The sequence below is a fragment of the Electrona antarctica genome, assembly GCF_951216825.1.
Source record: "Electrona antarctica genome assembly, contig: scaffold_320, whole genome shotgun sequence".
Lineage (NCBI taxonomy): Eukaryota > Metazoa > Chordata > Actinopteri > Myctophiformes > Myctophidae > Electrona > Electrona antarctica.
Genome location: NW_027637651.1, coordinates 111,699 through 138,266, shown reverse-complemented (window position 1 = coordinate 138,266; position 26,568 = coordinate 111,699). Strand labels below are relative to the sequence as shown.

Below are 26,568 nucleotides of genomic sequence, written 5' to 3'. Positions count from 1 at the left end.
CACCTCACACTGTGTCCTGTGTTTCTAGGTGACCTCCTATAGGGTGTTACACCTCACACTGTGTCCTGTGTTTCTATAGGTGACCTCCTACAGGGTGTTACACCTCACACTGTGTCCTGTGTTTCTATAGGTGACCTCCTATAGGGTGTTACACCTCACACTGTGTCCTGTGTTTCTATAGGTGACCTCCTACAGGGTGTTACGCCTCACACTGTGTCCTGTGTTTCTAGGTGACCTCCTATAGGGTGTTACACCTCACACTGTGTCCTGTGTTTCTAGGTGACCTCCTACAGGGTGTTACACCTCACACTGTGTCCTGTGTTTCTAGGTGACCTCCTATAGGGTGTTACACCTCACACTGTGTCCTGTGTTTCTAGGTGACCTCCTATAGGGTGTTACACCTCACACTGTGTCCTGTGTTTCTATAGGTGACCTCCTACAGGGTGTTACACCTCACACTGTGTCCTGTGTTTCTATAGGTGACCTCCTATAGCAGGGTGTTACACCTCACACTGTGTCCTGTGTTTCTAGGTGACCTCCTATAGCAGGGTGTTACACCTCACACTGTGTCCTGTGTTTCTAGGTGACCTCCTATAGGGTGTTACACCTCACACTGTGTCCTGTGTTTCTATAGGTGACCTCCTACAGGGTGTTACACCTCACACTGTGTCCTGTGTTTCTATAGGTGACCTCCTATAGGGTGTTACACCTCACACTGTGTCCTGTGTTTCTATAGGTGACCTCCTACAGGGTGTTACGCCTCACACTGTGTCCTGTGTTTCTAGGTGACCTCCTATAGGGTGTTACACCTCACACTGTGTCCTGTGTTTCTAGGTGACCTCCTATAGGGTGTTACACCTCACACTGTGTCCTGTGTTTCTAGGTGACCTCCTACAGGGTGTTACACCTCACACTGTGTCCTGTGTTTCTAGGTGACCTCCTATAGGGTGTTACACCTCACACTGTGTCCTGTGTTTCTAGGTGACCTCCTACAGGGTGTTACACCTCACACTGTGTCCTGTGTTTCTATAGGTGACCTCCTACAGGGTGTTACGCCTCACACTGTGTCCTGTGTTTCTAGGTGACCTCCTATAGGGTGTTACACCTCACACTGTGTCCTGTGTTTCTATAGGTGACCTCCTATAGGGTGTTACACCTCACACTGTGTCCTGTGTTTCTATAGGTGACCTCCTACAGGGTGTTACACCTCACACTGTGTCCTGTGTTTCTATAGGTGACCTCCTATAGGGTGTTACACCTCACACTGTGTCCTGTGTTTCTATAGGTGACCTCCTATAGCAGGGTGTTACACCTCACACTGTGTCCTGTGTTTCTAGGTGACCTCCTATAGGGTGTTACACCTCACACTGTGTCCTGTGTTTCTATAGGTGACCTCCTATAGGGTGTTACACCTCACACTGTGTCCTGTGTTTCTATAGGTGACCTCCTATAGGGTGTTACACCTCACACTGTGTCCTGTGTTTCTATAGGTGACCTCCTATAGGGTGTTACACCTCACACTGTGTCCTGTGTTTCTATAGGTGACCTCCTATAGGGTGTTACACCTCACACTGTGTCCTGTGTTTCTAGGTGACCTCCTATAGCAGGGTGTTACACCTCACACTGTGTCCTGTGTTTTTAGGTGACCTCTTGGGGAGCTACATGGCCACCATATTCTTCCGGATCGTCCTAGAGGTAGCGTTCATCGTAGGACAGTACTATCTGTACGGCTTCATCATGGACCCACGGTACGGTTTTTATAAAATACTACTACTGTATTCATACTACTACTGTATTCATACTACTACTGTATTCATAGTACTACTGTATTCATACTACTACTGTATTCATACTACTACTGTATTCATACTACTACTGTATTCATACTACTACTGTATTCATAGTACTACTGTATTCATAGTACTACTGTATTCATACTACTACTGTATTCATAGTACAAGTAAGACACGCGAACGCGGGAAGCGAACGCAGCTCGTAAATTGCAATAACAACAATTAGAATAAATTACGTACTTTTTTAATGTTGTTTTTTAGTTCTCTTTTTTATGTTTTAAAGTTTTTTCTTTAAGTTTTCTTTAAGGTTTTAAGTTTTTTTTTGAAAGTTTTTTCTTTTTAAGTTTTTTCTAAGTTAAGTTGTGTGTGTGTGTGTGTGTGTGTGTTACAGCTGTGCCCTCTGGTGGCGGGCCGGTGGTGTTACAGCGTGACACAGTTTTGGCCTGCTTCTATAGTTAGTGCTCACTGCATTCGCAACTACTGTATTCATAGTACTACTGTATGTATACATCATGGACCCATGGTACATTCATGTAGTGGGCTGTATGTATACATCATGGACCCATGGTACATTCATGTAGTGGGCTGTATGTATACATCATGGACCCACGGTACATTCATGTAGTGGGCTGTATGTATACATCATGGACCCATGGTACATTCATGTAGTGGGCTGTATGTATACATCATGGACCCATGGTACATTCATGTAGTGGGCTGTATGTATACATCATGGACCCATGGTACATTCATGTAGTGTACTGTATGTATACATCATGGACCCATGGTACATTCATGTAGTGGGCTGTATGTATACATCATGGACCCATGGTACATTCATGTAGTGGGCTGTATGTATACATCATGGACCCATGGTACATTCATGTAGTGGGCTGTATGTATACATCATGGACCCATGGTACATTCATGTAGTGGGCTGTATGTATACATCATGGACCCATGGTACATTCATGTAGTGGGCTGTATGTATACATCATGGACCCATGGTACATTCATGTAGTGGGCTGTATGTATACATCATGGACCCATGGTACATTCATGTAGTGGGCTGTATGTATACATCATGGACCCATGGTACATTCATGTAGTGGGCTGTATGTATACATCATGGACCCATGGTACATTCATGTAGTGGGCTGTATGTATACATCATGGACCCATGGTACATTCATGTAGTGTACTGTATGTATACATCATGGACCCACGGTACCCGAACCCGTCCAGGCCCGACCCGACCCCGCGTATTAGGGCCGGGCCTCCATGAAAAAAAAATTGAATTTGTTCATAATAATAAAAAGGACTGCTGGGCCGTTATGGGCGTTAACGTGCTGCGTTAACGTGCTGCGTTCACAAGGACTTACTGCTGCTCATTATTTAGTTAGCGCACATATTTTAATGCCTTCGGCAGAGTTCAAATTAACCATTTGAATCGAGATTAATCGAGATTAACTCCAGGATTGCAGTGAGATTAATCAAGGTTAAAAAGTTTGTGTATTTATCTATTATGCAGATGGTACTGACTGGGTTCTGTTACTCTGTAGAGTCCAGATGGTACTGACTGGGTTCTGTTACTCTGTAGAGTCCAGATGGTACTGACTGGGTTCTGTTACTCTGTAGAGTCCAGATGGTACTGACTGGGTTCTGTTACTCTGTAGAGTCCAGATGGTACTGACTGGGTTCTGTTACTCTGTAGAGTCCAGATGGTACTGACTGGGTTCACTGTTACTCTGTAGAGTCCAGATGGTACTGACTGGGTTCTGTTACTCTGTAGAGTCCAGATGGTACTGACTGGGTTCTGTTACTCTGTAGAGTCCAGATGGTACTGACTGGGTTCACTGTTACTCTGTAGAGTCCAGATGGTACTGACTGGGTTCTGTTACTCTGTAGAGTCCAGATGGTACTGACTGGGTTATGTTACTCTGTAGAGTCCAGATGGTACTGACTGGGTTCTGTTACTCTGTAGAGTCCCGATGGTACTGACTGGGTTCTGTTACTCTGTAGAGTCCAGATGGTACTGACTGGGTTCTGTTACTCTGTAGAGTCCAGATGGTACTGACTGGGTTCTGTTACTCTGTAGAGTCCAGATGGTACTGACTGGGTTCACTGTTACTCTGTAGAGTCCAGATTGTACTGACTGGGTTCACTGTTACTCTGTAGAGTCCAGATGGTACTGACTGGGTTCTGTTACTCTGTAGAGTCCAGATGGTACTGACTGGGTTCTGTTACTCTGTAGAGTCCAGATGGTACTGACTGGGTTCTGTTACTCTGCAGAGTCCAGATGGTACTGACTGGGTTCTGTTACTCTGTAGAGTCCAGATGGTACTGACTGGGTTCTGTTACTCTGTAGAGTCCAGATGGTACTGACTGGGTTCTGTTACTCTGTAGAGTCCAGATGGTACTGACTGGGTTATGTTACTCTGTAGAGTCCAGATGGTACTGACTGGGTTATGTTACTCTGTAGAGTCCAGATGGTACTGACTGGGTTCTGTTACTCTGTAGAGTCCAGATGGTACTGACTGGGTTCTGTTACTCTGTAGAGTCCAGATGGTACTGACTGGGTTCTGTTACTCTGTAGAGTCCAGATGGTACTGACTGGGTTCTGTTACTCTGTAGAGTCCAGATGGTGCTGACTGGGTTCTGTTACTCTGTAGAGTCCAGATGGTACTGACTGGGTTCTGTTACTCTGTAGAGTCCAGATGGTGCTGACTGGGTTCTGTTACTCTGTAGAGTCCAGATGGTACTGACTGGGTTCACTGTTACTCTGTAGAGTCCAGATGGTACTGACTGGGTTCTGTTACTCTGTAGAGTCCAGATGGTACTGACTGGGTTCTCTTACTCTGCAGAGTCCAGATGGTACTGACTGGGTTCTGTTACTCTGTAGAGTCCAGATGGTACTGACTGGGTTCTGTTACTCTGTAGAGTCCAGATGGTACTGACTGGGTTCTGTTACCCTGTAGAGTCCAGATGGTACTGACTGGGTTATGTTACTCTGTAGAGTCCAGATGGTACTGACTGGGTTCTGTTACCCTGTAGAGTCCAGATGGTACTGACTGGGTTATGTTACTCTGTAGAGTCCAGATGGTACTGACTGGGTTCTCTTACTCTGCAGAGTCCAGATGGTACTGACTGGGTTCTGTTACTCTGTAGAGTCCAGATGGTACTGACTGGGTTCTGTTACTCTGTAGAGTCCAGATGGTACTGACTGGGTTCTGTTACTCTGTAGAGTCCAGATGGTACTGACTGGGTTCTGTTACTCTGTAGAGTCCAGATGGTACTGACTGGGTTATGTTACTCTGTAGAGTCCAGATGGTGCTGACTGGGTTCTGTTACTCTGTAGAGTCCAGATGGTACTGACTGGGTTATGTTACTCTGTAGAGTCCAGATGGTACTGACTGGGTTATGTTACTCTGTAGAGTCCAGATTGTACTGACTGGGTTCACTGTTACTCTGTAGAGTCCAGATGGTACTGACTGGGTTCTGTTACTCTCTAGAGTCCAGATGGTACTGACTGGGTTCTGTTACTCTGTAGAGTCCAGATGGTACTGACTGGGTTCTGTTACCCTGTAGAGTCCAGATGGTACTGACTGGGTTATGTTACTCTGTAGAGTCCAGATGGTACTGACTGGGTTATGTTACTCTGTAGAGTCCAGATTGTACTGACTGGGTTATGTTACTCTGTAGAGTCCAGATGGTACTGACTGGGTTATGTTACTCTGTAGAGTCCAGATGGTACTGACTGGGTTCACTGTTACTCTGTAGAGTCCAGATGGTACTGACTGGGTTCTGTTACTCTGTAGAGTCCAGATGGTACTGACTGGGTTATGTTACTCTGTAGAGTCCAGATTGTACTGACTGGGTTCACTGTTACTCTGTAGAATCCAGATGGTACTGACTGGGTTCACTGTTACTCTGTAGAGTCCAGATGGTACTGACTGGGTTCACTGTTACTCTGTAGAGTCCAGATGGTACTGACTGGGTTCTGTTACTCTGTAGAGTCCAGATGGTACTGACTGGGTTCTGTTACTCTGTAGAGTCCAGATGGTACTGACTGGGTTCACTGTTACTCTGTATAGTCCAGATGGTACTGACTGGGTTCTGTTACTCTGTAGAGTCCAGATGGTACTGACTGGGTTCACTGTTACTCTGTAGAGTCCAGATGGTACTGACTGGGTTCACTGTTACTCTGTAGAGTCCAGATGGTACTGACTGGGTTCTGTTACTCTGTAGAGTCCAGATGGTACTGACTGGGTTCTGTTACTCTGTAGAGTCCAGATGGTACTGACTGGGTTCTGTTACTCTGTAGAGTCCAGATGGTACTGACTGGGTTCTGTTACTCTGCAGAGTCCAGATGGTACTGACTGGGTTCACTGTTACTCTGTAGAGTCCAGATGGTACTGACTGGGTTCTGTTACTCTGTAGAGTCCAGATGGTACTGACTGGGTTCACTGTTACTCTGTAGAGTCCAGATGGTACTGACTGGGTTCTGTTACTCTGTAGAGTCCAGATGGTACTGACTGGGTTCACTGTTACTCTGTAGAGTCCAGATGGTACTGACTGGGTTATGTTACTCTGTAGAGTCCAGATGGTACTGACTGGGTTATGTTACTCTGTAGAGTCCAGATGGTGCTGACTGGGTTCTGTTACTCTGTAGAGTCCAGATGGTACTGACTGGGTTCTGTTACTCTGTAGAGTCCAGATGGTACTGACTGGGTTCTGTTACTCTGTAGAGTCCAGATGGTACTGACTGGGTTCACTGTTACTCTGTAGAGTCCAGATGGTACTGACTGGGTTCTGTTACTCTGTAGAGTCCAGATGGTACTGACTGGGTTCTGTTACTCTGTAGAGTCCAGATGGTACTGACTGGGTTCTGTTACTCTGTAGAGTCCAGATGGTACTGACTGGGTTCACTGTTACTCTGTAGAGTCCAGATGGTACTGACTGGGTTCTGTTACTCTGTAGAGTCCAGATGGTACTGACTGGGTTCTGTTACTCTGTAGAGTCCAGATGGTACTGACTGGGTTCACTGTTACCCTGTAGAGTCCAGATGGTACTGACTGGGTTCTGTTACTCTGTAGAGTCCAGATGGTACTGACTGGGTTCTGTTACTCTGTAGAGTCCAGATGGTACTGACTGGGTTCTGTTACTCTGTAGAGTCCAGATGGTACTGACTGGGTTCTGTTACTCTGTAGAGTCCAGATGGTACTGACTGGGTTCTGTTACTCTGTAGAGTCCAGATGGTACTGACTGGGTTCACTGTTACTCTGTAGAGTCCAGATGGTACTGACTGGGTTCTGTTACTCTGCAGAGTCCAGATGGTACTGACTGGGTTCTGTTACTCTGTAGAGTCCAGATGGTACTGACTGGGTTCTGTTACTCTGTAGAGTCCAGATGGTACTGACTGGGTTCTGTTACTCTGTAGAGTCCAGATGGTACTGACTGGGTTCACTGTTACTCTGTAGAGTCCAGATGGTACTGACTGGGTTCTGTTACTCTGTAGAGTCCAGATGGTACTGACTGGGTTCTGTTACTCTGTAGAGTCCAGATGGTACTGACTGGGTTCTGTTACTCTGTAGAGTAAAGATGGTACTGACTGGGTTCTGTTACTCTGTAGAGTCCAGATGGTACTGACTGGGTTCACTGTTACTCTGTAGAGTCCAGATGGTACTGACTGGGTTCTGTTACTCTGTAGAGTCCAGATGGTACTGACTGGGTTCTGTTACTCTGTAGAATCCAGATGGTACTGACTGGGTTCACTGTTACTCTGTAGAGTCCAGATGGTACTGACTGGGTTCTGTTACTCTGTAGAATCCAGATGGTACTGACTGGGTTCTGTTACCCTGTAGAGTCCAGATGGTACTGACTGGGTTCTGTTACTCTGTAGAGTCCAGATGGTACTGACTGGGTTCTGTTACTCTGTAGAGTCCAGATGGTACTGACTGGGTTCTGTTACTCTGTAGAGTCCAGATGGTACTGACTGGGTTCTGTTACTCTGCAGAGTCCAGATGGTACTGACTGGGTTCACTGTTACTCTGTAGAGTCCAGATGGTACTGACTGGGTTATGTTACTCTGTAGAGTCCAGATGGTACTGACTGGGTTCTGTTACTCTGCAGAGTCCAGATGGTACTGACTGGGTTCTGTTACTCTGTAGAGTCCAGATGGTACTGACTGGGTTCTGTTACTCTGCAGAGTCCAGATGGTACTGACTGGGTTCTCTTACTCTGTAGAGTCCAGATGGTACTGACTGGGTTCTGTTACTCTGTAGAATCCAGATGGTACTGACTGGGTTCTGTTACTCTGTAGAGTCCAGATGGTACTGACTGGGTTCTGTTACTCTGCAGAGTCCAGATGGTACTGACTGGGTTCTGTTACTCTGTAGAGTCCAGATGGTACTGACTGGGTTCACGGTCATCTCTCTAACTAACGTGTGGCCCCTCCCTCCCTGCAGCATCGTGTGCTCGAGGGCCCCCTGTCCCTTTACGGTGGAATGCTACATGTCGCGGCCGACGGAGAAGACCATCTTCATCATCTTCATGCTGGTCGTTTCATGTGAGTCTGAACCCATTCAGGCCTGAGGCCAATTCTATAAAAACGTCTTCTAAATCCTGACAGTTTTTCTGAAATACCTCATGTTTCTGTATCAGTGGTTCTCACAGGGTTAATACCTCATGTTTCTGTATCAATTCAGTGGTGCTCAATATTCCACGTCAAGGACCCCCAGAATTATCTGTAATTGGCCGCCGACCCCCCCCCCCCCCATCTGAAAATATGTTCCAGTAACCTCCAGGAAGATTTGAGTTAAAAACGTTCAGCTCTGAAAGAATATATATTCAAAAATAGCAGACCTACAAGCTCATAGCGCGGCACTCGGTGCCGCGCTATGAGCTTGTATATCTGCTATTTTTCAACAGCTAAAGCATAACATAATGTTTAAAACACCAAAAGGGGTTCCTGTACTTGAACGGGGTGAAGAGTTACATATCTGGTCAAAAAAGCCTTTCCTCTAAGCTGCAGTATTAAATGTGTCCACCAGGTGTCTCCTCTAAGCTACAGTATTAAATGTCTCCACCAGGTGTCTCCTCTAAGCTGCAGTATTAAATGTGTCCACCAGGTGTCTCCTCTAAGCTGCAGTATTAAATGTCTCCACCAGGTGTCTCCCTCCTCCTCAACGTGGTGGAGATCTTCTACCTGCTGTGCTCCGCGAGCAGGAGGAGGAGATCAGCCCCTCCCTCCTCCATCGCTCTCCAATCCCGCTTCACCAACAACTCCCTGACGGCCAATCACAAACCTGGGGCGGAGAGCACCGCCTGACACCTCCTCCTGATGACCAATCACAAGGCTGAGACGGAGAGCCCCGCCCCCTGACACCTCCCCCTGATGACCAATCACAAGGCTGAGACGGAGAGCCCCAACCCCTGACACCTCCCCCTGATGACCAATCACAAGGCTGAGACGGAGAGCCCCGCCCCCTGACACCTCCCCCTGATGACCAATCACAAGGCTGAGACGGAGAGCCCCGCCCCCTGACACCTCCCCCTGATGACCAATCACAAGGCTGAGACGGAGAGCCCCGCCCCCTGACACCTCCCCCTGATGACCAATCACAAGGCTGAGACGGAGAGCCCCACCCCCTGACACCTCCCCCTGATGACCAATCACAAGGCTGAGACAAAGAGCCCCGCCCCCTGACACCTCCCCCTGATGACCAATCACAAGGCTGAGATGGAGAGCCCCGCCCCCTGACACCTCCCCCTGATGACCAATCACAAGGCTGGGGCGGAGAGCACCGCCTGACACCTCCCCCCTGATGACCAATCACAAGGCTAAGACGGAGAGCCCCGCCCCCTGACACCTCCCCCTGATGACCAATCACAAGGCTGAGACGGAGAGCCCCGCCCCCTGACACCTCCTCCTGATGACCAATCACAAGGCTGAGACGGAGAGCCCCGCCCCCTGACACCTCCCCCTGATGACCAATCACAAGGCTGAGACGGAGAGCCCCAACCCCTGACACCTCCTCCTGATGACCAATCACAAGGCTGAGACGGAGAGCCCCGCCCCCTGACACCTCCCCCTGATGACCAATCACAAGGCTGAGACGGAGAGCCCCAACCCCTGACACCTCCTCCTGATGACCAATCACAAGGCTGAGACGGAGAGCCCCTTCCCCTGACACCTCCCCCTGATGACCAATCACAAGGCTGGGGCGGAGAGCCCCGCCCCCTGACACCTCCCCCTGATGACCAATCACAAGGCTGGGGCGGAGAGCCCCGCCCCCTGAAACCTCCCCCTGATGACCAATCACAAGGCTGGGGCGGAGAGCCCCGCCCCCTGACACCTCCCCCTGATGACCAATCACAAGGCTGAGACGGAGAGCACCACCTGAAGTAGGGCTTTAAGCAACTAGTCGACTATAGAGAGTATGCACTAGGACACGCCCCCTGATCTAGGACACGCACCCTCATCCAGGCCACGCCCCCTCAACCAGTACACGCCCCCTCATCTAGGACACGCCCCTCCCTCTAGGACACGCCCCCCTCACCTAGACTGAGTGGCAAAACATTGAGCAGCATGGAGCGTTGGACTTTGGAAGTCACTCAACCGTCCTGCCGTACCACCCGCTTCTAAATGTCACATAATGCAGGAGGCAGCAGGGACTTCCAGGCAGCGGGTAGGCTGCTTCTGCCCGCAGCCGCACAACAGAAACTGAACGTTAATTACGTTTATTTTTATTTTTATTGTATTGATATATAATGTATCGTGGTTAGTACGAGTCGAGTCACCACCAGCTGAGCTTACGTCAACGAGGAATCTCAGGAACGCAATATGTTGACAGCTGGGCGTGACGATATGCTCAGCGACATTGCATTCATATGTAGTTTCAAGGCTTTTGCGGTCACATTAATTCCATTTTCTCTAGAAACTGGCTGTATCAAATATGAATGGACATCATTAACGACGCACAGCCACTCCCCTGACAGAAACGCTGGGGTGGTCGTTCTTATATGAAGCGACATAAAATCGCCCTATGGAGATTTCAATACAAATAAAAAAAAACACGAACCTGTGTGTTGGTGCCCTCTACTGAAAGTGACGTCAGACTTCGGTGCTAGTCACCAATGTACAGTTTTTAAATGTACAAATATCATAAAGAATATATATAGGTAGTTAAACTAGTCAAACTAGTCAACTAGTAAAAATCACAAGAATCTACAAGCCTACAAGCCCACAACGTGTCGCAGCGCAACACGTTGTGAGCTTGTAGATCTGCTATTTTCAGCATGCAACCAAGTGTAAAATGACTGGATCTCTTGTCCACTAGTCCCTTCATAACATTTTAGTCTAGTTTTTAATTTGTTGACGAACACTGGCTTTGTATGGTACCTTTTTGAAATGCAAATAATCGATTCCATCAATACTAATACTGGTGCTTTATATTTAGCAATTTTAGAAGGAAAAAAAGAAAGATGGGTTTAATTACTGTTCCATTCCATATGGCTACAGTTGGTCTATGGATAAATGTGTGTATTCTCTGTGTTCATGTCAAGGTGTGGGTTTGTCAATAATGTGTGTATTCTCTGTGTTCATGTCAAGGTGAGGGTTTGTCCATAATGTGTGTATTCTCTGTGTTCATGTCAAGGTGAGGGTTTGTCCATAATGTGTGTATTCTCTGTGTTCATGTCAAGGTGAGGGTTTGTCCATAATGTGTGTATTCTCTGTGTTCATGTCAAGGTGAGGGTTTGTCCATAATGTGTGTATTCTCTGTGTTCGTGTCAAGGTGAGGGTTTGTCCATAATGTGTGTATTCTCTGTGTTCGTGTCAAGGTGAGGGTTTGTCCATAATGTGTGTATTCTCTGTGTTCATGTCAAGGTGAGGGTTTGTCCATAATGTGTGTATTCTCTGTGTTCATGTCAAGGTGTGGGTTTGTCCATAATGTGTGTATTCTCTGTGTTCGTGTCAAGGTGAGGGTTTGTCCATAATGTGTGTATTCTCTGTGTTCGTGTCAAGGTGAGGGTTTGTCCATAATGTGTTAAAAAATGATGTCTATGTATTTTCCAGAGAATCACTGTGTTTACTTATTTATATCCATATTCATACGTTTTCCTTTAAAAAACCTGCACTATCCACAAGTTTCACACAGACCTAATTTCTTAGCTAAATAGTTACTGTATGGATTTTAAATCACTGAACCGTATCGTCAAAATGAACCAATATCGTCCATGTTAACACCCCGAACGCCATGTTAACACCCCGAACGCCATGTTAACACCCCGAATGCCATGTTAACACCCCGAACGCCATGTTAACACCCCGGACACCATGTTAACACCCCGAACGCCATGTTAACACCCCGAACGCCATGTTAACACCCCGAACGCCATGTTAACACCCCGAATGCCATGTTAACACCCCGGACACCATGTTAACACCCCGGACACCATGTTAACACCCCGGACACCATGTTAACACCCCGGACACCATGTTAACACCCCGGACACCATGTTAACACCCCGGACACCATGTTAACACCCCGGACGCCATGTTAACACCCCGGACACCATGTTAACACCCCGAACGCCATGTTAACACCCCGAACGCCATGTTAACACCCCGGACACCATGTTAACACCCCGAACGCCATGTTAACACCCCGGACACCATGTTAACACCCCGAACGCCATGTTAACACCCCGAACGCCATGTTAACACCCCGAACGCCATGTTAACACCCCGGACACCATGTTAACACCCCGAACGCCATGTTAACACCCCGGACACCATGTTAACACCCCGAACGCCATGTTAACACCCCGAACGCCATGTTAACACCTCGGACACCATGTTAACACCCCGAACGCCATGTTAACACCCCGAACGCCATGTTAACACCCCGAACGCCATGTTAACACCCCGAACGCCATGTTAACACCCCGAACGCCATGTTAACACCTCGGACACCATGTTAACACCCCGAACGCCATGTTAACACCCCGAACGCCATGTTAACACCCCGAACGCCATGTTAACACCCCGAACGCCATGTTAACACCCCGAACGCCATGTTAACACCCCGAACGCCATGTTAACACCCCGGACACCATGTTAACACCCCGAACGCCATGTTAACACCCCGAACGCCATGTTAACACCCCGAACGCCATGTTAACACCCCGAACGCCATGTTAACACCCCGAACGCCATGTTAACACCCCGAACGCCATGTTAACACCCCGAACGCCATGTTAACACCTCGGACACCATGTTAACACCCCGAACGCCATGTTAACACCCCGAACGCCATGTTAACACCCCGGACACCATGTTAACACCCCGAACGCCATGTTAACACCCCGGACACCATGTTAACACCCCGAACGCCATGTTAACACCCCGAACGCCATGTTAACACCCCGAACGCCATGTTAACACCCCGAACGCCATGTTAACACCCCGAACGCCATGTTAACACCCCGAACGCCATGTTAACACCCCGAATGCCATGTTAACACCCCGAACGCCATGTTAACACCCCGGACACCATGTTAACACCCCGAACGCCATGTTAACACCCCGGACACCATGTTAACACCCCGGACACCATGTTAACACCCCGAACGCCATGTTAACACCCCGAACGCCATGTTAACACCCCGAACGCCATGTTAACACCCCGAATGCCATGTTAACACCCCGGACACCATGTTAACACCCCGGACACCATGTTAACACCCCGAACGCCATGTTAACACCCCGAACGCCCGGGGTTATTTAATCCATTAAATCAGAGCGCCCAGCGATTTATAGCAGCGGAGCACTTTTAGCGACGGACCAGAAGCCAAAACACTCTAGAGGCGATCGACAACAACGGGAGGTATGATTAATTCTAACGCGACTAGCAACGGGACCGCGGTTGGCCGTCTAACACAGGATCTTTTCTTAGAATTGGACGGAATGATTTAGATCAAGAGTTATTCACGTTTTAAGATTTTCCATCTCGTCGGCTAAAATGGGGGGTGGGGACATTTTCGATGACGTCCCGACCGGAAAATAGCATCGAGTGTTGCGCAACAGACGCTCCCAGCCTGTGGGGCGATGCGATCGGTTTTGATATCAATAAATCTCCGTCCTTTTGATCAATCTCCGTCCTAAGCGCTGGGCGTTGCTAATTGATTGAACGGAGAACTCCGTCCTTGCCGCTCAGGGTGTTAAAAATAATCGTTACACCCCTGATATATTGTGTGATGTTTTATAGTGTTTTGTTTAGTTTGAAAAAGGTGATCAAATGTTAAAATGTGTGAACAGAGAAATGTAAATAATCTTTTAAAGTTGTATAAATGTGCCATTTGCAAAGCAAACATTTAAAGGGACACTTTAAAAAAAAAAAAAAAAAAACAGTGACTATGGTGGATCTACAAGCTCACATCGTATCGCGTGCAACGCGTCACTTTGGGAACTTGTAGATCTGTCGCTTTCAAAAATATATTACGAATCTGAAAGAGAACTTGTGAATTGGGTAATCGTAATGGATACGCTTTACTTTGTGGTACTTGTGGTACCACACTTGTGGTACTTTGAGTGTGTTTTGATGCCAATACTGTATTTTTACTCTTTAATAAAACTTTAATAAAAATCTCATATTGTAATATTGTGTGGGCTAGTAATTTCAAATCTAATCTTAATGGTATGTTTCTGTTACAAAAACGTTTGTCATTTTTGGAACAAATTACCGCCTCACATCAGAGACTGTACTAGCATGAGTTCTTTCAAGAAACAATTACAGCAGTTTTTATTATCAAGCTTGGGCAACACGCCCTAGTCACCCTGCTCTTTATTCATCATTATTAACTAAATATTCCTATTAAGCTTGGGCAACATGCCCTAGTCACCCTGCTCTTTATTCATCATTATTAACTAAATATTCCTATTAAGCTTGGGCAACATACCCTAGTCACCCTGCTCTTTATTCATCATTATTAACTAAATATTCCTATTAAGCTTGGGCAACATGCCCTAGTCACCCTGCTCTTTATTCATCATTATTAACTAAATATTCCTATTAAGCTTGGGCAACATACCCTAGTCACCCTGCTCTTTATTCATCATTATTAACTAAATATTCCTATTAAGCTTGGGCAACATGCCCTAGTCACCCTGCTCTTTATTCATCATTATTAACTAAATATTCCTATTAAGCTTGGGCAACATGCCCTAGTCACCCTGCTCTTTATTCATCATTATTAACTAAATATTCCTATTAAGCTTGGGCAACATGCCCTAGTCACCCTGCTCTTTATTCATCATTATTAACTAAATATTCCTATTAAGCTTGGGCAACATGCCCTAGTCACCCTGATTATAATTATTAATGTTACTACCTGTTTCATTTCTTGTTATTGTTACTATTGTTGTTATTATTATTATTATTAATATTATTGTTCATATTATTATTAATATTATTATTAATATTATTATTATCATCATTATGTATTTTCATTAAAGTTTTAATTGTATTATAACTAGCTTAAGCTCCCTTGGCAGCTTTAAGGAAGGCCACTCGATGCCCTTCTGGGTTTTTTGGTCCTTCCGGCACATTTTCTTTTCCGATTTTTTATTTTTATTTTCATACAAATGTATTTCATTCCATTTGAAATTTCCTTTGTTTTTCTTTTAATGTACATCACGTGCAAATGAAACTAAACTAAACTAAACTAAACACTAGTCCACCCATCGACTAATCTAATATACGGAAACCTTCCCTGTTTTTCTACACTAGTCCACCCATCGACTAATCTAATATACGGCAACCTTCCCTGTGTTTCTACACTAGTCCACCCATCGACTAATCTAATATACGGAAACCTTCCCTGTGTTTCTACACTAGTCCACCCATCGACTGATCTAATATACGGCAACCTTCCCCGTGTTTCTACACTAGTCCACCCATCGACTGATCTAATATACGGCAACCTTCCCTGTGTTTCTTCACTAGTCCACCCATCGACTGATCTAATATACGGAAACCTTCCCTGTGTTTCTACACTAGTCCACCCATCGAATGATCTAATATACAGCAACCTTCCCTGTGTTTCTACACTAGTCCACCCATCGACTAATCTAATATACGGCAAAATTCCCTGTGTTTCTTCACTAGTCCACCCATCGACTAATCTAATATACGGCAACCTTCCCTGTGTTTCTTCACTAGTCCACCCATCGACTAATCTAATATACGGCAACCTTCCCTGTGTTTCTACACTAGTCCACCCATCGACTAATCTAATATACAGCAACCTTCCCTGTGTTTCTACACTAGTCCACCCATCGACTGATCTAATATACGGCAACCTTCCCTGTGTTTCTTCACTAGTCCACCCATCGACTGATCTAATATACACCAACCTTCCCCGTGTTTCTACACTAGTTCACCCATCGACTAATCTAATATACGGCAACCTTCCCCGTGTTTCTACACTAGTCCCCCCATCGACTGATCTAATATACGCCAACCTTCCCTGTGTTTCTACACTAGTCCACCCATCGACTGATCTAATATACGGCAACCTTCCCTGTGTTTCTACACTAGTCCACCCATCGACTGATCTAATATACAGCAACCTTCCCTGTGTTTCTACACTAGTCCACCCATCGACTAATCTAATATACGGCAACCTTCCCTGTGTTTCTTCACTAGTCCACCCATCGACTAATCTAATATACGGCAACCTTCCCTGTGTTTCTACACTAGTCCACCCATCGACTGATCTAATATACGGCAACCTTCCCCGTGTTTCTACACTAGTCCACCCATCGACTAATCTAATATACGGCAACCTTCCCCGTGTTTCTACACTAGTCCACCCATCGACTAATCTAATATACGGCAACCTGGTCTAATAGGCCGGTGGTCTAATAGGTATAGGCTGGTGGTCTAATAGGTATAGGCTGGTGGTCTAATAGGCTGGAGGTCTAATAGGCTGGTGGTCTAATAGGTATAGGCTGGTGGTCTAATAGGTATAGGCTGGTGGTCTAATAGGTATAGGCTGGTGGTCTAATAGGTATAGGCTGGAGGTCTAATAGGTATAGGCTGGTGGTCTAATAGGTATAGGCTGGTGGTCTAATAGGTATAGGCTGGTGGTCTAATAGGCTGGAGGTCTAATAGGTATAGGCTGGTGGTCTAATAGGTATAGGCTGGAGGTCTAATAGGTATAGGCTGGTGGTCTAATAGGTATAGGCTGGTGGTCTAATAGGTATAGGCTGGTGGTCTAATAGGTATAGGCTGGTGGTCTAATAGGCTGGAGGTCTAATAGGCTGGTGGTCTAATAGGTATAGGCTGGAGGTCTAATAGGTATAGGCTGGTGGTCTAATAGGTATAGGCTGGTGGTCTAATAGGTATAGGCTGGTGGTCTAATAGGCTGGAGGTCTAATAGGTATAGGCTGGTGGTCTAATAGGTATAGGCTGGAGGTCTAATAGGTATAGGCTGGTGGTCTAATAGGTATAGGCTGGTGGTCTAATAGGTATAGGCTGGTGGTCTAATAGGTATAGGCTGGTGGTCTAATAGGTATAGGCTGGTGGTCTAATAGGTATAGGCTGGTGGTCTAATAGGTATAGGCTGGTGGTCTAATAGGTATAGGCTGGTGGTCTAATAGGTATAGGCTGGTGGTCTAATAGGCCGGTGGTCTAATAGGTATAGGCTGGTGGTCTAATAGGTATAGGCTGGTGGTCTAATAGGTATAGGCTGGTGGTCTAATAGGTATAGGCTGGTGGTCTAATAGGTATAGGCTGGTGGTCTAATAGGTATAGGCTGGTGGTCTAATAGGCTGGAGGTCTAATAGGCTGGTGGTCTAATAGGTATAGGCTGGAGGTCTAATAGGTATAGGCTGGTGGTCTAATAGGTATAGGCTGGTGGTCTAATAGGTATAGGCTGGTGGTCTAATAGGCTGGAGGTCTAATAGGCTGGTGGTCTAATAGGCTGGAGGTCTAATAGGCTGGTGGTCTAATAGGCTGGAGGTCTAATAGGCTGGTGGTCTAATAGGCTGGAGGTCTAATAGGCTGGTGGTCTAATAGGCTGGTGGTCTAATAGGCTGGTGGTCTAATAGGCAGGTGGTCTAATAGGCTATTCATCGCTAGAAAGGTCAAAACGCCACGATGCGCTTTTTGACATTTCAGCCTATTAGACCATCAGCCTATTAGACCACCAGCCTATTAGACCACCAGCTAATCAATATGATAAAGAACTGATTCAGTCACATTCATCTAATCAATATGATAAAGAACTGATTCAGTCACATTCATATAATCAATATGATAAAGAACTGATTCAGTCACATTCATATAATCAATATGATAAAGAACTGATTCAGTCACATTCATATAATCAATATGATAAAGAACTGATTCAGTCACATTCATCTAATCAATATGATAAAGAACTGATTCAGTCACATTCATCTAATCAATATGATAAAGAACTGATTCAGTCACATTCATCTAATCAATATGATAAAGAACTGATTCAGTCACATTCATCTAATCAATATGATAAAGAACTGATTCAGTCACATTCATCTAATCAATATGATAAAGAACTGATTCAGTCACATTCATCTAATCAATATGATAAAGAACTGATTCAGTCACATTCATCTAATCAATATGATAAAGAACTGATTCAGTCACATTCATCTAATCAATATGATAAAGAACTGATTCAGTCACATTCATCTAATCAATATGATAAAGAACTGATTCAGTCACATTCATCTAATCAATATGATAAAGAACTGATTCATTCATCTAATCAATATGATAAAGAACTGATTCATTCATCTAATCAATATGATAAAGAACTGATTCATTCATCTAATCAATATGATAAAGAACTTATTCATTCATCTAATCAATATGATAAAGAACTGTTCATTCATCTAATCAATATGATAAAGAACTGATTCATTCATCTAATCAATATGATAAAGAACTGTTCATTCATCTAATCAATATGATAAAGAACTGATTCATTCATCTAATCAATATGATAAAGAACTGTTCATTCATCTAATCAACTATCATACACATGCAGCAGATCAGCAAAGGGAAAATCAGACCCGCCCGAACTGAGCGGCGCGGGCTCTGTGTGTGTGTGTGTGTGTGTGTGTGTGTGTGTGTGTGTGTGTGTGTGTGTGTGTGTGTGTGTGTGTGTGTGTGTGTGTGTGTGTGTGTGTGCACACCACACAGCCCTTCATTGGAGACTGCACGTGTGCACCGCTGAAAATACAAGGTTGCCATCTCCGAAAGAAAGAAAGAAAGAAAGAAAGAAAGCCACGCAATCACAGGGTCTCAAAACAACAGCATGTCTCTTTTCCATCCAATCACAGGGTCTCAAAACAACAGCATGTCTCTTTTCCATCCAATCACAGGGTCTCAAAACAACAGCATGTCTCTTTTCCATCCAATCACAGGGTCTCAAAACAACAGCATGTCTCTTTTCCATCCAATCACAGGGTCTCAAAACAACAGCATGTCTCTTTTCCATCCAATCACAGGGTCTCAAAACAACAGCATGTCTCTTTTCCATCCAATCACAGGGTCTCAAAACAACAGCATGTCTCTTTTCCATCCAATCACAGGGTCTCAAAACAACAGCATGTCTCTTTTCCATCCAATCACAGGGTCTCAAAACAACAGCATGTCTCTTTTCCATCCAATCACAGGGTCTCAAAACAACAGCATGTCTCTTTTCCATCCAATCACAGGGTCTCAAAACAACAGCATGTCTCTTTTCCATCCAATCAAAGGGGCTCAAAACAACAGCATGTCTCTTTTCCATCCAATCACAGGGTCTCAAAACAACAGCATGTCTCTTTTCCATCCAATCACAGGGTCTCAAAACAACAGCATGTCTCTTTTCCATCCAATCACAGGGTCTCAAAACAACAGCATGTCTCTTTTCCATCCAATCACAGGGTCTCAAAACAACAGCATGTCTCTTTTCCATCCAATCACAGGGTCTCAAAACAACAATACAGCTTGAAACCACACTATTAAAAGAGGCAATCTGAGACCCATGGTCCCTGAGACCCATGGTCCACCTGAGACCCATGGTCCACCTGAGACCCATGGTCCCCGGACCACCTGGAACCCCTCAAGGACCACCTGGAACCCCTCAATCTGAGACCCATGGTCCCCGGACCACCCATGGTCCCATGGTCCCCGGACCACCCATGGTCCCCGGACCACCTGGAACCCCTCAAGGACCACTGGTACGCTGGTACGCACGCACGCGCACGAACACACACACACACACACACACACACACACACACACACACACACACACACACACACACACACACACACACACACACACACACACACACACACACACACACACACACACACACACACACACACACACACACACACACACACACACACACACACACGCAACCAGCTTGGATGGTATTAATAGACGAGGCTACACACACAGCTGAGCATCAACACAACCATCAGCAAAAAGAAGAAGAAATTAAATAATATAATATAAAAGACAGTTCGCACCTTGAGCCGGTCTTCTATTGGACCCCATTAAGTAGTCGGTGAGGTCACTAGGGTCACTGTGAGGTCACTAGGGTCACTGTGAGGTCACTAGGGTCACTGTGTCGAAGCCATGGATGGATACAGAGATCTTCAGACCAGCCCCGAGTCCTCCAGTCCTGAGTCCTCCAACACTGTGTCCTCCAGTCCTGAGTCCTGAGTCCTCCAACACTGAGTCCTCCAGTCCTGAGTCCTCCAGTCCTGAGTCCTCCAGTCCTGAGTCCTCCAACACTGAGTCCTCCAGTCCTGAGTCCTCCAACACTGAGTCCTCCAACACTGAGTCCTCCAGTCCTGAGTCCTCCAGCCCCGAGTCCTCCAGTCCTGAGTCCTCCAGTCCTGAGTCCTCCAGTCCTGAGTCCTCCAGTGCTGAGTCCTCCAGTGCTGAGTCCTCCAGTCCTGAGTCCTCCAGTCCTGAGTCCTCCAGTCCTGAGTCCTCCAGTCCTGAGTCCTCCAGTCCTGAGTCCTCCAGTCCTGAGTCCTCCAGTCCTGAGTCCTCCAGTGCTGAGTCCTCCAGTCCTGAGTCCTCCAGTCCTGAGTCCTCCAGTGCTGAGTCCTCCAGTCCTGAGTACTCCAGTCCTGAGTCCTCCAGTGCTGAGTCCTCCAGTGCTGAGTCCTCCAGTCCTGAGTTCTCCAGTGCTGAGTCCTCCAACACTGAGTCCTCCAGTCCTGAGTCCTCCAGTGCTGAGTCCTCCAGTCCTGAGTCCTCCAGTGCTGAGTCCTCCAGTCCTGAGTCCTCCAGTGCTGAGTCCTCCAGTGCTGAGTCCTCCAGTCCTGAGTTCTCCAGTGCTGAGTCCTCCAACACTGAGTCCTCCAGCCCTGAGTCCTCCAGCCCTGAGTCCTCCAACACTGTCTGCAGTCATCTCCAGATCTCCAGACCAGCCCTGAGTCCTCCAACACTGTCTCCAGTCATCTCCAGATCTCCAGACCAGCCCTGAGTCCTCCAACACTGTCTCCAGTCATCTCCACCTCCAGAATCATCCCTCCAGCAGCATCTCTCTCCAGTCATCTCAGAAGGTGGTATAGAGTGGCCGGAAGGGAACCGCGAGGTTCCCGGTTCGATGCCCATGGTGTGGGCTCTCCCAGAGTTAGTGTGGAAGTGTCCTTGAGCAAGACTATGAACCCCTAATTGCTCCTGATGTGCAGGTTGGTGCCTCGCATGGTTTCCTCCACCATCGGTGTGTGAACGCACCGTCACCATCTCCACTACCTTCCCTCTCCTGCTGGGGGAGCTCTCGCTGTCCATTAGAGGCTTCACTGCCCTCACCATTCAATTTGATTCTACCAACCATGCATCTTCTGGAGTAGGATGGGAAGTGGAAGAAAGAAAGAAAGAAAGAAAGAAAGAAAGAAAGAAAGAAAGAAAGAAAGAAAGAAAGAAAGAAAAACGTAATTAAAAATGCACAGTGGACACATGAAATAAATAGGTGTGTGTGCGTGTGCGTGTGCGTGTGTGTGTGTGTGTGTGTGTGTGTGTGTGTGTGTGTGTGCGCGTGTGTGTTTTCTACGGGCACTGGCCCCCATTTACATGCAGAAATTAATTCGGAATGAATGGATTAATTCCAGTCATCAGAATAAAAATGCTCATGTAAACACCTCAATTGGAATAGAATATCCCATTCAGAATGAATTTTCATTCGGGTCTGGAGGGAGGGGTGGTCTATACCGTTTGAATCTGTATAGATCACCAGGGTCTGGAGGGGTGGTGGTATATACCGTTTGAATCTGTATAGATCACCAGGGTCTGGAGGGGTGGTGGTATATACCGTTTGAATCGCTATAGATCACCAGGGTCTGGAGGGGTGGTGGTATATACCGTTTGAATCGCTATAGATCACCAGGGTCTGGAGGGGTGGTGGTATATACCGTTTGAATCGCTATAGATCACCAGGGTCTGGAGGGGTGGTGGTATATACCGGTGGTGGTATATACCGTATGCTACTGGGAGTATGGAATACATGTATTATTTTACACGTCTGCCCGTAGTAGACTATAGTGCTTTATGCCCTGCATGTCCAAGCAGGGATGGCCATTTGGAGACATTTTATGTGCGCAGAAATGCGCTATTTTACCCATTAGAAAAATACAAACTGTGTTTTTTTGTTCTGGGTTGTTTTGGGTTTTTATTTTATTTGATCAGATAATAGCTGTTGGGTCGGTTATTCATTTCTTAAGGGATAACAGTTATGGGTTGTGGCCATCTCTATAGTCATCTCTATAGTCATCTCTATAGTCACTCTATAGTCACTCTATAGTCATCTCTATAGTCACTCTATAGTCATCTCTATAGTCATCTCTATAGTCACTCTATAGTCACTCTATAGTCATCTCTATAGTCACTCTATAGCCATCTCTATAGTCACTCTATAGTCATCTCTATAGTCACACTATAGTCATCTCTATAGTCATCTCTATAGCCATCTCTATAGTCATCTCTATAGTCATCTCTATAGTCACTCTATAGTCATCTCTATAGCCATCTCTATAGTCATCTCTATAGTCTATAGTCATCTCTATAGTCATCTCTATAGTCATCTCTATAGTCACTCTATAGTCATCTCTATAGTCATCTCTATAGTCATCTCTATAGTCATCTCTATAGCCAGCTCTATAGCCATCTCTATAGTCACTCTATAGTCATCTCTATAGTCACTCTATAGTCTCTATAGTCACTCTATAGTCATCTCTATAGCCATCTCTATAGCCATCTCTATAGTCACTCTATAGTCATCTCTATAGTCACTCTATAGTCATCTCTATAGTCATCTCTATAGTCACTCTATAGTTATCTCTATAGTCATCTCTATAGTCACTCTATAGTCACTCTATAGTCATCTCTATAGCCATCTCTATAGTCACTCTATAGTCACACTATAGTCATCTCTATAGTCATCTCTATAGTCACACTATAGTCATCTCTATAGTCATCTCTATAGTCATCTCTATAGTCACTCTATAGTCATCTCTATAGCCATCTCTATAGTTACTCTATAGCCATCTCTATAGTCATCTCTATAGCCATCTCTATAGTTACTCTATAGCCATCTCTATAGTCATCTCTATAGTCATCTCTATAGTCATCTCTATAGCCATCTCTATAGTCACTCTATAGTCATCTCTATAGTCATCTCTATAGTCATCTCTATAGTCACTCTATAGCCATCTCTATAACCATCTCTATAGCCATCTCTATAGCCATCTCTATAGTCATCTCTATAGTCATCTCTATAGCCATCTCTATAGTCATCTCTATAGTCACTCTATAGTCATCTCTAGAGTCATCTCTATAGTCATCTCTATAGTCACTCTATAGTCATCTCTATAGCCATCTCTATAGCCATCTCTATAGCCATCTCTATAGTCACTCTATAGTCATCTCTATTGTCATCTCTATAGTCATCTCTATAGTCACTCTATAGTCATCTCTATAGCCATCTCTATAGTCACTCTATAGTCATCTCTATAGTCATCTCTATAGCCATCTCTATAGTCACTCTATAGTCATCTCTATAGTCACTCTATAGTCATCTCTATAGTCATCTCTATAGTCACTCTATAGCCATCTCTATAGTCACTCTATAGTCACACTATAGTCATCTCTATAGTCACACTATAGTCATCTCTATAGTCATCTCTATAGTCATCTCTATAGTCATCTCTATAGTCACTCTATAGTCATCTCTATAGTCATCTCTATAGTCATCTCTATAGTCACTCTATAGTCATCTCTATAGTCATCTCTATAGTCATCTCTATAGTCACTCTATAGTCATCTCTATAGTCATCTCTATAGTCACCTCTATAGCCATCTCTATAGCCATCTATATAGTCATCTCTATAGCCATCTCTATAGTCACTCTATAGTCATCTCTATAGTCATCTATATAGTCATCTCTATAGTCATCTCTATAGTCACTCTATAGTCATCTCTATAGTCATCTCTATAGTCATCTCTATAGTCACTCTATAGTCACTCTATAGTCATCTCTATAGTCACTCTATAGTCATCTCTATAGTCATCTCTATAGTCATCTCTATAGTCATCTCTATAGTCATCTCTATAGTCACTCTATAGTCATCTCTATAGTCATCTCTATAGTCACTCGATAGTCATCTCGATAGTCATCTCTATAGTCATCTCTATAGCCATCTCTATAGTCATCTCTATAGTCATCTCTCTCTATAGTCATCTCTATAGCCATCTCTATAGCCATCTCTATAGCCATCTCTATAGTCACTCTATAGTCATCTCTATAGTCATCTCTATAGTCATCTCTATAGCCATCTCTATAGTCATCTCTATAGTCATCTCTATAGTCACTCTATAGCCATCTCTATAACCATCTCTATAGTCATCTCTATAGCCATCTCTATAGCCATCTCTATAGTCATCTCTATAGTCACTCTATAGTCATCTCTAGAGTCATCTCTAGAGTCATCTCTATAGCCATCTCTATAGTCACTCTATAGTCATCTCTATAGTCATCTCTATAGTCACTCTATAGCCATCTCTATAGTCATCTCTATAGCCATCTCTATAGTCATCGCTATAGTCACTCTATAGTCATCTCTATAGTCAAAAAAAATAAAAAATAAAGAAAAATGTTTTAAAAGACATTAATGCTGTAGCTCTACATGACAGCCTGTGGTTAAATTATATGATAGCTCGTAGCGCGCCCGAGCTTGTAGGTCTGCTATTTTTGAAAAATCGTGAAAATATTTATTTCAGAAAACTGGAGGATTTAGAAGATTTTTTTTTAATTTCGACGTCAGGCTTAAATGGGTGAACTCACCTGGACAATTCTCTCACGTACCTGTTGTTATAGAATTAAAGACGTTAGTCCATGTTTACATTAAATAAAACATTTGTTTGTTTGTGGTTTAATTTCTTTGCTCAAACAGCTGACTAAACAATGCATAACTCACCTGCTGGTCAAACAGCTGACTAAACAATGCATAACTCACCTGCTGGTCAAATCTCTTGTGAATAAAGACATTCATGTTGTAGGTCTACAGCCCGTTGTTAAATTAAATTATAATAGTTTATAATGTTTGTCTGTGGTTCATCAATCATGTATTTGTTGCTTAAACAGCTGCCTGACATTATCATTAACTCACCTGGACAATTATATCACTGTTGTTGTAGATTTAAGACATTAATGTTATTCAACATTTGTTTGTTTGTTTGTTAAATTAAATTAGATATAGTTTGTTCATCCTGTCTCAAACTGTCCTCCAAACAGTGGCGCGACGTCATTACAGGAAGCAGGAAACGAACGCAGCATAACAACAATGACAACAAACGGCCGCCATTTTGTTAGCACGTTACGTCACGTCACTAAAAAGTAGTTTTTAAACGTTTTCCCGCGTCCATAAAACCACGTGTTGTCATCGTCCCTACTAGTGACGTAAACAGTATCGTGACGTCGCCACTGTAACGCAGTTAGTTCGTCTGTTAGATGGTGAAACAGCGCTGAAGCTAACGGATAACGGCTAACGGTGTTGTGTTGCCACATTGTGTGGCAGAAACAAGCGACCAGCTCTATGAAAACAAGCCAAAAAGAAGCCACTTTTATATTGCCAACTTGTTGTGAGCTTGTAGATCTGCTATTAAAATTGAAATATTTGGAATATATTATTTGAAAGTTAATTTTTTTTTAATTTATTGATTGATTGTTTGATTGATTGAAGTATTTATTAACAGATTGCAGAATTACAGTACATTTCAAGCTCAACTCAATACAAAGACTGGGGATAAAAAACAACAACATTATGCTAATTTGTTAAGTACTTAAGTTGATGAATTGAACAAGGTGGACCCTATTGTAAACAAGTGTAATGCTTTATGGTTTCGTCCACTCAGTCTTTGTATTGAGTTGTGCTTGAAATGTACTGTAATTCTGCAAACTGTAATACATTCATCAATCAATCAATGTTTAAGAACTTCAATATTTAAACAATGAATATTATTTGTTGCGAAAAAATGCCAAAATATACTTTAAAAAAAACCCTAACCCAAAACCACCAATATTGTAAATACTAGCAACTTTTCTGAAAAAACAAGCCCAAAGTCGCTTAGAATAAGCGGACATGGCAACACTGCGAATTACGGCTAATATATAGTCGCGTTATGGCTGCTTGTTCCGGTCCCGAGCGGATACGGAA

General features: G+C 44.6%; 1 protein-coding gene across 1 annotated transcript; it reads left to right on the top strand.

Annotated features, from left to right (window-relative positions):
- Positions 1 to 1,642: 1,642 nt before the first annotated feature.
- LOC306918745 (gap junction Cx32.2 protein-like) lies at positions 1,643 to 9,123 on the top strand (the record flags this gene model as incomplete). The annotated part of the gene is made up of 3 exons (XM_079531612.1): positions 1,643 to 1,748; positions 8,261 to 8,361; positions 8,963 to 9,123. Coding segments are annotated over 3 exons (368 nt in total), but the record flags the coding sequence as incomplete, so codon positions are not given.
- Positions 9,124 to 26,568: the final 17,445 nt, after the last annotated feature.